Source organism: Erpetoichthys calabaricus, chromosome 8 (genome assembly GCF_900747795.2).
Source record: "Erpetoichthys calabaricus chromosome 8, fErpCal1.3, whole genome shotgun sequence".
Taxonomy (NCBI): domain Eukaryota; kingdom Metazoa; phylum Chordata; class Cladistia; order Polypteriformes; family Polypteridae; genus Erpetoichthys; species Erpetoichthys calabaricus.
The window spans coordinates 70,394,633-70,407,134 of NC_041401.2; the positions used below are offsets into that span (position 1 = coordinate 70,394,633).

The 12,502-nt window shown below is 39.3% G+C and overlaps 1 protein-coding gene across 1 annotated transcript in view; it reads left to right on the forward strand.

Moving 5' to 3' along the window:
- Positions 1–11,548: 11,548 nt before the first annotated feature.
- Positions 11,549–12,502, forward strand: part of sarm1 (sterile alpha and TIR motif containing 1) — a 43,541-nt gene continuing 42,587 nt past the window's right edge. Inside the window, 2 exon segments of the mRNA XM_051930449.1 lie at positions 11,549–12,150; positions 12,152–12,213. Of these exon segments, the coding sequence (XP_051786409.1) occupies positions 11,788–12,150; positions 12,152–12,213 (425 nt within the window). The 5' untranslated portion in view covers positions 11,549–11,787.

Sequence of the window (12,502 nt, forward strand, 5' to 3'; positions counted from 1 at the left end):
CACGTGGTCTGCTCATGCAACCACACAGCAGCAGAATGGGGGGGGGGGGGGGAGTCTTCTGTAATGATTAATAACCCCACCTTTTTTTGTCTTAATGTTTCCAAACCTAATAATGAATTGAGAAGTCATCATAATTATTTGGGCCCTCTAGATGAAGGATTTGACACTTATTATATATTTTTTTTGTATTCACTTTTTTCTAATTATAATTCTTCCTTTTACTTCTTGTATGGCTACATTTTTGCAAGAAGGTGCGCTATATAAATAAATATTATTATTGAAAGTTAAATATTGAAAAAACTTCTCAGAAGGACTGGCAACCTGTCACAAGGTTGTTAGTTGCTTTGTGTCTGTCTCTGCAGTGTCGTGCCCCAGCCGTCACCACAGCCATGAAATGTTCTGCTTGGTTTCAGAAATGGACTGATGGATAGTTGGACCTCTCAGAGAGTGGCACAGGGGTTAGCTCTGTCGCCTCACAATTTCAGCTTCCAGTACTGGTCCCATCACTATCTATGTGGAATTTTGCATTAGTTTACCCCTGAATAGGCCAGTTTTTTTTCTCACATCTGAAATATATGGATTTTAGATTAAGTGGTGACTAAACTGGTCTATTTAGAGTTAGTATGGGCATGTAATGAGCTGCCCTATGTTGGAATAAAGGCCTGTCTAATAATAGGTCCTACCTTGTACGTGAAACTACTAGTAAAATGTCTGCATAATCCTAAAAATGGATTAAGTACATCCAGTAAATGCATGAATGGATGAACAATTTCTCAGAAGTAACCATGTATAGAAAGGCCAGTAATGGCAGACTGCACGATAACGTGCAGTGAATACACTTGACTTACAGTTTTCATCCTCTTTCTCTGTACGTTTAGCATTCATTTGCTGATGTGCTTGCTGCTTCCTGAGCAGCTCTTCTTTTCTCCACCCTAACGGCCCGCTTCTTCTCTTCTTTCGTCGGCATCTTTTTACGTTAAAACTGATTAAGTCAGTTTTTGTGCTGCAATTACTTAGTACGTTTTAATTTTTCACTTAAGCTGGCACTCAAGTCTTCAATCTGCATCAAGAATGATTTAAGATTTGAAGAGGTAAGGGAAGCTACGGCGAAGGTGGTAGGGATGAGAACGCTGCCCGTATGCATGCGCCACACGGCCACCCTGCTGCCCACTGCTGAGAGTTGATTCTACAATAAAATAAAATAAAAATTAAAAGAGTAATAAAGATCATCACCCCAAAAGCAGACAGTAGAGGTCATGTAGTTTATGTGTACCAAATTTCAGGTCAATAATTCAAACGGTTTGCGAGCTACAGGTGATTTAAAATCCTGGACAGACAAACAGACAGCCACGGTAGCATATTATATAAGAAGATGGTTCCCACCTCCAGCATAAATATACATTAAGAAACAACTATATTGATTGGAAAAAGAAACACTGCATTTTCTGGAATGAGAAAACTATCATTATTGCTTGTGTATCTGTTGTCAATCTGTTTTCCCACTTTGACCGGTGATGCTCCTTATGCACTATAGTGTGCCAAACACATTAAGTATGCATTTACTCAATGAGGTCCAAGTGGAACAATATCTGATCAGGTCACTTTTGAAAAGAACTTAATTCAAAGCGTAGGTCACATCAAGAAAAAGGCTACCAGAATAACCCAATGTTACCAGAAGAAAGGAAAAGGACCACTGGCATGATGCAGAGAGCCGCATTATGTGCCTAGGTTGGAAAACACAATGTCCTGCCTGCTGTCAAGGCTTAATTAGACTAGCAGAACAGATGATTGTCCAACCTCTGGTTGACCACACCAGATCAGGACCAGTACATTGACCTTTCAGATCTGCTGTTGAAACAACACAAAGTCTGCAGTGACAGGACAGTAAGGGACATGCTGTGTGCTGCTGGCCTTAGTGCGGGGCGACTCACCTTCATACATGACCTGAACCTAAAGCAGGACAATGTCAGGCTGCGCACGGCTGAAGTGCACAGTCCTGAGGAATAAATGGTGCTTGAAATAATGTCAGTTTACTAAATTTATGTTAAATAAATCATGGAGGTTAGTCATTTTAAAAACACACAAGCCACACTAGGAATAACTTGTCATGTGGGTTTTTAATAAATATTGGAAGTAATAAGAATATTAGGAGTGTAGAGATTTTATATGTATTATGTAACCACTTGGGCGTCATGGTGGCGCAGTGGGTAGCGCTGCTGCCTCGCAGTTGGGAGACCTGGGGACCCGGGTTTGCTTCCCGGGTCCTCCCTGCGTGGAGTTTGCATGTTCTCCCCGTGTCTGCGTGGGTTTCCTCTGGGCGCTCCGGTTTCCTCCCACAGTCCAAAGACATGCCGGTTAGGTGGATTGGCGATTCTAAATTGGCCCTAGTGTATGCATGGTGTGTGGGTGTGTCTGTGTGTGTCCTGTGGTGGGTTGGCACCCTGCCCAGGATTGGTTCCTGCCTTGTGCCCTGTGTTGGCTGGGATTGGCTCCAGCAGACCCCCGTGACCCTGTGTTCGGATTCAGCGGGTTGGAAAATGGATGGATGGATGGATGTAACCACTTGTGTGAAGACCTACTGCCAAATCATAATAATGAGTTTGTAAAGTATTGTTTTCAAATGATTGAATTTTTATGCAACTTTTAACCTGTAGTCAAATACTAAACAGATGGATCAAACTATCATCCCATCTGATAAGGAACCTCAACAAGTCATACTGATAGCTGGAGTGCTTCATGATGTATTGCTGTTAATATCTCCTTCTACTCTGTCATTATGTACTTTCACTCTTTCTGTCACTCTGATGTCTGCCCTCCTAAATACCCCTAGGCTCTGCTCACTGCTGTTACAGCTAATATGAGTGCAAAGCACACTGTGAGCAAGGGAAGCAGAATTTTATAAAATTACTTTTTCTAAAGATTTTACTTTGTCTTTTACTTAAATATCTTATTAAAGGTGTAAAAACATCTGATAGGATTAGTTTTCATTTTAACAGTTACATAAACAACAGTTGAAATTTTAATAATGGTGTTCTAAACATTTCATAGCCACTGTATTAAATAAATAACATAATATTCACAAAGCAGTACAGACTGGGGACAAGGCAAGAATTAGTCCTTAACAAGCCACAACCACACTAATGCTGAGCCAATCTGGAATCATCAGCTAACTGAAAATGTATGTTTTGATGATGGAACAGGAAAATCAGAATACCTGGAGGAAAAACAATGCAAACATGTGGAGAACATGCAGACTATGTGCAGATGAAGACTGGCTACTGCATTCAAACCCCATACACCAAATGCAGAAGGCAGAAAGGTGTGAGTTCTTGAAAAAGGCCCATAACTAGGAAAGGACCTTATCCAACTGGCACAAGGACATGCCTCACCCCTGGAAGCCTGACCCCAAACATTGCTGGTAGGCTTTGGCCTGCTCTGGCCCCCAAAATGGGAAAAGGCTTTTAAAGTTAAAAAATACCTTATAGGACCAAAATGTATTAAAATGCACCACAAGAGAGAAGAACCCTAAAATCTCTGGCTTTTATTATGACTGGATTCCTCATTACACTTTTTTTGCATTTTTCTAAAGTGATCATGGTCTTCTGGGAATCAATTTGTACAGTTTGTTTTTTACTTGGAGACTTTATTTAAAAAAGTTAATAATTTTTAGGTTATCTTTTGATGACATTTGTCATTTGTTCCCATTTTGTGGATTGTATGTTGTTTGTTACATAAGTAATTTTTCCCACAATTTACCAGAACAGCACAACAATGATATAATCAATGCAGTTATTCAAGTTGCATTTAGTTCTGATTTATCCAAGACTGAATACAAATCCATGAACTCCTTGTCAATTGTATTTTTGTATTTTCTGGCTTCAAAAGGCCTCTTTCTTTTTAACTTTTGACAATGATTTCGGTTTTGCAATTTTTGTTTTGACAAAACATAGGATTGCTTTCTGGTTAATAAAATTTGCACATCTCTGACTATGTTTTCTCTCTTGATTCTTTTAAAAAATCTTTCTGTATAGCTTAGGAAGAGCAACTTGAGAGATGAGTCCAATTTGAAATATTTATAAAATAAGATGTTTAGTTCAAAAGATCAAGGAGAGAAAAAAGACAAAACAAAGCAAAAGTTAAAAATTAGGGTTTGCCTAAAAAGGCATCCCAGAGCAAACATATCCGAAAATGAGATCTATAGCCAATAACCACAGACAGAAGCAAATAAATCAGAAGACCAGGAAAATTATTCGAACTATGAAAATCACAGTTCAGACGACAAACAATTAATTACTGAAGGATTATCTACTCGGCTTCACAACATAGAGGCCTGTGACGTCAGTGTGGCCCTGTCTCCTGGGGTTCCATTCACAAAACACAGTAAAACAAGTAACACACAGATAGTAAATAAAAATTAAATAAGAAACAATGGTTACAAAAAACACATACATAAATAAACACATGAAAATTAATACTTTAAAACAAACAAATAAAATAAAAAAAAGGAAAATAAACATAAACTAGGGAACACACTGTGACTAAAATATGACAGCAGCAGTGCTAACCACTGCATGACCATGTCACCTGTATTAAATAAATGCTTATGCAAATTCAGTATTTGTGAGACTCTGCCATTACTAAGGGAAGTTCTCATCACTTCTCTCTTTTGGCATTTATGCAATTGCAATTGTCCACCGGGGTGTGGTTATTGATAGCTAGCTTCCTGAAAGTTAAAGTCATAAACTTACAAACAAGTGGTCACCAACACCAACTGGTATGCCAGGCAATGAAAGTGACATTGATGAAACAGTCATACTGCAATGGAATGGAGAAGGAAAAGCAAATGATGAATGAGACGGAAGATGAAAATGATAAGGCAGTTAGAGGAACATATTATATGAAGCTCAGAGCAACTAGCAGGGCACATGTTAGAATTGTCCAATGATGTCCGCTGAAACTGGGAAGTGCTACCAACAACACTGGAAAACTGATGTGTCTGGCAGTGCGACTGCTGATGAGAATGAGTTTCCAGTATATTTTAAGCATGCCATGCAGAAGTGATTGACAACCAAAATGGACAACTTTTGTTAGAATAAATCTGATTATTGACCTGACCTTTGTCTAACTCTGTCTGTTATAATCAAGCATTTTTTTCCTTCTGTTTTGAACTGGCCATATCACAATTATAATGTCAATGGATTGTATATTGTCCTATTTTGTTTATGTCAATAATTGAAAACCCCCTTATTTTATTCTGTGTTTAATGTAATTCATTGTAATTTGCTGTTAATGCATTATAGCCCTGCGGTGGGTTGGCACCCTGCCCGGGATTGGTTACTGCCTTGTGCCCTGTGTTGGCTGGGATTGGCTCCAGCAGACCCCCGTGACCCTGTGTTCGGATTCAGCGGGTTGGAAAATGGATGGATGGATGGATGCATTATAGCTGGAAATATGCGTAAGAGCTCTGTACTTGTATTCAATGAAAAACACTGTATAAAAATAAACTGAAATGACTGGCTCTTGTTTAGTTGCACTATGATTACGCACTGCGCTACCAGTTCTAATGTGTCCTGTGAGGTGTAACATTTCATTAGCTTCTGTATCTTCAGTAGAGGTCCTGCTCAGGTGCATTTTTGAAGGCCTCTCACCATTTTTTGCTATGGTTCTGACTCCATTTAATAATGTTTGTCCTAAATACACTTTTAGAACTCTAACTCTTAACACCACAAATAGTTTTGAGAATCCAAAATCTTGGACACCAAATGGAGCACACAATTTTCTTATATACTTCTTACAAGTGACATCATAGTGTGTAACTTTCATGAAGATGTATTTCTATGCACAAAATAACTGCTGAAACAAAAAACAACCTACAAGATGGTGGCACTTGTCATAAACAAAATAATGGAATGATATAATAATAACAAGTAATAAAAAAATAAATGAAAAAACACAAATCATAACACTTTGGATAAAAGAATCAACAAAATAAATATCTGGAAAATAGGGATAAATTTGATGTTAATGAAAAAAAAGCTAATTTTCCTTCTTCGCTCCCAGTTTGACTGACAAAAGGGTGAGGATTATTCAGTACATAATACGTAGCATTTTATTTTTGTTACAGGGTCTCCCTTGATTATCTTGGGCAAAACAGGACCAAGAGACAAAAATATGAGACACATATTATAGCTGAGGACAGGCAGGGGTTGTTACCAATGCGGAAAAAAATTAAAAGTCATAGATGACAAAGGAATCAAAAGGCTATTACTTGAAATGTATTTCTAATATTTGTAAAGAACTGAAGCACAACCATCCAGGGATAACAAGTGCTGTGACCATCACAAGGGCTTGCAGCACCATTAAGGTGAATTAGATATTCGCCTAGGGTGCAGATCATAAAAGGTGGGTATGGGATACCCAACCTCAGTGGTTAGATACCAAACAGTCAGTTGGTGCACTAATAAGCTTGGCCTAGTGAGCAAAATAACCTAGCAGTAGCACTGACCACGACCATAATAATAGAGTTGACTTCCTGGAATATCAGAAGCACACTACAAGGAGCATTGCGGAAACCTTATCAAAAGCATTAAAATAAAAGGGAGACTCCAAATCTATATTCCTGAACAAGCAAAATGAAATACATGCAAAAATAAAATCATTCTTGTTTACTTGATTTTGGCTGGATAACAATACTTGTGTTGAAATTACTTGTATTAAATACAGCCCCTCTTCTGGCACACACCCTTTTCTGTACCAGCCTTTCTTGATGCCCAGAATAAGCCTCTTATCTCAATGTCCAATCTGTGACATGGAGCAGATTTTCTACATTATTACTAATTACTTTCCCTGTTATGAATGATGCTCTTCCTTATCAGATATTTAATGCAGCCTAGTAGTACTCAGTCTCTTGGTAGGCATATGAAGCACCATCAACTGTCCATAATAAAACCCTAGAATGTTGACACTCTGTGCTTTGCTCATATGCTTTCAGTGGCAACTTCACTAGGTGCAGTTGACTTTTCAACATAATTGGCTAATTAGTCAGCACCATTATGAAAATTATTATATTTAAGTCAGGATTGAGTGTGTACAAGTAAGTGAGAAGAGATGAGATTAAACAATTAAGAAACTTTGGTGTACAGGAATGTATCAGCAAACCTTTTGGGGTTTTCATGTATAACGGTGTCATGAGTGCATTGGCAATGGGCCACCTTCCCAAAAACCATCCATCAAATGGGAGAGATTGAATGAAAAGGGGATGATTTTTAGAGGTTAACAACTGAACCACAAATTAGTCAACTAACAGCTGAGCACATCTAAAAGATGCTGATAGAGACCTACTTTATTATATACTGTCTTGGAAAGGGTATGACAGTCAATAACTGAAACCAGGTCCATTCCTGTCAGAGAAAATAAATACTGCGTCTTTAATGGGCAAATACATATGTACACTGGATGTTGGAAAAATGGAAGAATATTTGCAGGTCTGATGAATCCTGGCAACATGAAACTGAAGCAAGTTTTATTGGCAGGAGTCAGACAAATGTTGCCAGACAATCCATCAAAATGAAAACATTTTTTGTAAGTACTGATGAAGAATAACATAGATTAAATACACTTACATTAAAATGTATATCCATCCATCCATTTTCCAACCCACTGAATCTGAACACAGGGTCACAGGGGTCTGCTGGAGCCAATCCTAGCCAACACAAGGCAGGAACCAATCCCAGGCAGGACGCCAACCCACTGCAGGACACACACACGTACCCACTAGGGCCAATTTAGAATCACCAATCCACCTAACCTGCATGTCTTTGGACTGTGGGAGGGAACCGGAGGAAACCCACGCAGACACAGGGAGAACATGCAAACTCCACACAGGGAGGACCCGGGAAGCGAACTCAGGTCTCCTAACTGTAAGGCAGCAGCACTACCACTGCGCCACCCTAAAATGTATATCTTTATCAATAATTAAGATTTCATAAGGCAGAGTGCTACCCCAGCCATTACCCCAACGTAATCCTACCCACACAATACTATAACTTTTAAACACAGATCAATCAGTGCCACAGATCTTCAGCAGGTGGCCCCCGGTATAGCCACAACTGGCTCTGTGTCCCCTTATCATTGGAGGATGGAGTGGATCTAGGGGCCTTTCTGACAATACTGGGGGCAAAAAAGGAGCATCCTTAGATGAGGCACCAATCCATGACAGACTCACTCACACTGAGTAAACTGAGAGTTAAACTAAAAGAAATCTGTAGAATGAGGGAGAAAAACTCAGAAAAGGGAAAAGGCCGCAAACTTTGTACAGACAGGAATCTGAACAGAGTCTCCTAAAACTTTAAGCAAGTAGTAGTAACCACTGCATCATCATGCTGTGCTCAAAGAATTACAAAAGACAAATAGATTTAAAATATATATGAACTGAAAATAAAACCATTAATTAATACTCTTAAGTCATGACCTAGACTGACTAGTTTTACTGGACCAGTTATTATTTATTATTTAGTAGGTACCTTCATCCAAGGTGGCTTAAAAATAAATTAGAAAACAAAAATTTTAATTACAGTACAAGTAGCTACGTGTTACTGTTAGTTTTTGGGTTAAACTAGCAGAATACTAGAAGGGTTATTTGACATGTTAGCGGTCAGCACAGATGTGGGTATCCAGGTTGGACAGCGGAGAGGCAGATGGCTTAGAAAGTAAAAGATGTGTCAACAGGTCTGAGTTATTAAAAGAAGCTCATTTTGTATCCTTAGAACAGGAAAGGCAAATGTTTGTGTGCATCAGAGCAGCATTTTATACTGGTGGATACCTTTTGTAACTCCTTCAGCCACCTTTAACAACACACAGTTATCTTATTCTAAACTAAGGTAACAGAGTTTCTCTCACCACTACATGAACTAATTAATTATTTCAGTCTGCTTAACTACTGTACATTCTCCTCACTTTATGGATTAGACGGGTTTTAAGAATTGTACGCAATGTTTTGATAGCCATTACAATTTGAGCACCCCATGGTTGTAAAAATCATACTTATATTTGTATAAAAATGAAAAGTATTAAAAGGAAACGGCGGATATAAAGACAACGAACTTCTGTAAATGGGATGGAGTCAATTACTTCTCCATTGTTATTTTTGCTCCGGCTTTCGTTTCGACAGGACTGCAGGTGCTGAAGCAGGCGGGCTCCGCCCTCGTCGCGTATCACTGGCTGTTCTGGCGTGGCCGCTTCACTTTGATTGGTAGATAGCGAGTGGGGTTGTCTGTATAGCTGTCGATTGCTAGCGGAGAGATAGAAGATTTTGGGGAAGGCACTGTTAGTTTTATTGACGTTTTATAAAATGCAGTTCAGTTTATGTAATGTGACGACCTTTTTATATATATAGATGTATATATGAATGTTAGGTTACATACGAAACATTGCAAATAATTATAAGAAATATACAGTAGCAACGTTTACATTTTTCTCCTCCTTTCTAAGGCACGTTACTGTATGATTTGTACGTGGTCATCGTGTTTTTTTTGTGTTTTCCGTAGTAACTCCAACTTTTCCTGGTGCTGCGGTGGGCTGCATGTAATGACAGAAGATAAATCACGGCTGGCTAGCTGGCTTTAAGACTAGTAGTTACAACACTGAATCACCGCTGAGCGTTCTGGCTGTTTCTTGGTGTTGCACTTGCTGAGGGCCTCACTGAACAGAGAGGCGGCGAGACTTCAAGGACATTCACAAAAATACATCTCGAGTCACTGATGTTTGGACCGGCGTGCTGACTGATGTGAGGCCGGAGTATGAACGTGCGATACTGCTGCTGTTGGAGCCAGGCGTGTGTGAAACAAACAGGTAGGAAATAAATGGGACCTCGATTTTATCCCCCATCCCCCAATCACACGCTGGCGTCACTTATTTATGTTTATATATGTAGAAAGCGGCATTACGTATGAAGACAAAAATAGGCACTTTACAATGTACAGGTTATTGTGTGCAGTAGAGAGCATGATTGAAATGAGTTTATTATCCACGCATCCATACCAATGAGAACATTAGAAGGAAAAGTGATATTCATTGTAACAGCAAACGTCTTAAAGTAAAGCAGGAAAGGTGACGTCACCCCTGTGCTCGTGAGCTTCTTTTTTTACACTGACCACAATGTCGATTCATATGGAGGGCTGCTATGTGACATTTAGCTATTAATTATGCAATTCTGACAGTAGGTTGCTTTGACATGGCCCCGGGTGTCCTCGACCTGGGGTTTGTATGTTATTTTCATCTTTGTTTCCTCAATAATAATCATATAGCGCTTTTCTAACCTATTAAAGTGCTTTGCGTAGATGTTGTGAAACAAACTAATAAGGGAGGGATTTGGTCAGGAGTACCAACTGAAAACCCTCACAAACATGAGGCGAGTATGCACATTTCATATAGACAATAACAAGTACAGGTTTTGAACCCAAGTTCCCTGTGAGTTTGAGATATCAGTAATATAATGTTTATGATAAATGATTGGCTCACTTTTCAGAATGGTCTTCAGTGATTCTTCTGCATTTGCCTTTTGGAGGCATTCTGAGCGGTTTGATTATTAGTTTAAAAAAGTAGTGAACACATTACTTTCCACAACCTGCCACTAATTTATTTTTTCCATGTTCTGAACAGTAAATTATCAGTATATGATCACTGGGTGTGGTGGGGGGTTTCATATTATCCTTGCAAAGAGTACTGAATGCTAATCGACAAAAGCAGCCACACTCATGATTACCCACAATAGGTATCTCTCATTATGACGTGTTACAGTAGCTTGTGACAGAAATTGTTTTGTTTGGGGTGGAGTGGTGGCTCTGAGGCTAAGGATCTGTGCTGGTATCCAGAAGGTTGCCGGTTCAAATCCCCGTCCTTGCCAAAAAGAGATCCTACTCTGTTGGGCCCTTGAGCAAGACCCTTAACCTGTAATTGCTCCAGGGGCACTGTACAATGGCTGACCCTGTGCTCTGACCCCAAGGGATATGCAAAAACTATCAAATTCCTAATACAAGAAATTGTATAAGGCGAAATAAAGAACAAAAAAACATACAAAGAAGCTTTTCCAGCTGCACATTGTACAATACATCCCCCAATTTCATGGAGCAATTTTTTCATTTCAGTACTACATGGATCATGTTCCAGCAGACTTGGGCACACTGCAAGAATCAACCCAGTCCATTGCAGGGCTTACTTATGAGCTGTCATATAACATATCCATTTAGAGTCTTTATCTTACAATTAATTTTTTTTTGTGATGGACTCCAGTTTTGCTGCAGTAAGCAATGGTCCTCAGCGACTTTAAATTGGATTAAGCAGGTTTAAGGCAGTTGTTATATTTTGTTATATAAGCAAAGTCTCACAACATGCCATAGAACTACAATATAGTCTTTATAATATATTTATGTTTAACAAAATTAAACTCTGAATTTGTGAATCATTTTTGTATTCAGCTTTTTATGTTTGTTTTCAGATGAAAATTGTGCAATTCTGGAGCCATGATTTCAACAGTGTAAGTTATTAGATATTTAGTTTTCTGCTTTGAATGCCTTCATATTTCTGCATTCATTTAAAATCTTTGCAGAATTTTGCTTAAACTGATCTGCTGTTATTTAGATGCATAACCCCTAATGAAGAATCTGTAAATGCTGATATTGACAGCTTCCATCTTAAAGACTTACTGATAAGTGTATGAATTGGGGTGGGACCATACAACAAATGATCCCCTGGATGTTGGGGCCTTGTTGAAGAACACAAGGCTTTTAGATGTTGCTCTCTCTTGCCGTCTTTGTCTATAAAATCTGCAGATTTTTCTTCATGTTCAGCTCCACCAGCCTTACAGTTCCTGACTGCAGGAGCCAACAAGAATCTCTGGCAGCATCACCAGGCCTGAGTGCTGATGTTCTGGATGCGATGGATGCTGCACTCCCGCCACTGAGGGAGGCTCTGCGGAGACTGAAAGCGGCCACCTGTGTCTCTGAAACCAAGTGGGCAATTGCTGATATCTTCCACCAGGTGGAGGCAGCATGGGTCCTGCCAGCAGTGGGGAGAAAGGTAGCTGAAGAGATCTGCCACACTGTCCGACTTGAAGGGGGACTGGACCTGCTTCTCCAGTTACTTCAGACTGCTGAAAACTGATGTCAAAGCGGGAATCTGCAAGCTGCTGGAGCAAGTTCTTGTGGCAGAGAACAGGTAAATTCTGGAACTCTATTACTAGTAAAGTAAAATGTATACATTATATAGTAGAAGTCTGCGAGATCGTATTTGCTGGCAGTTATTAAGTGTTTTACATTTGTCCTCATGATGTAGTATAATTAGCATACCTATAATCACATACTATTTAGGTATGACAATTTAAGGCTTTAGAGAGTTTTGCACCTGGATTTGGGCAGTTTATCCCATTCTTCCCAGGAGATCATCTCAAGCTTGGTTATATTGGATGGGAAGCATCTGTAAACTTCCATCTTCAGGTCTCTCCAAA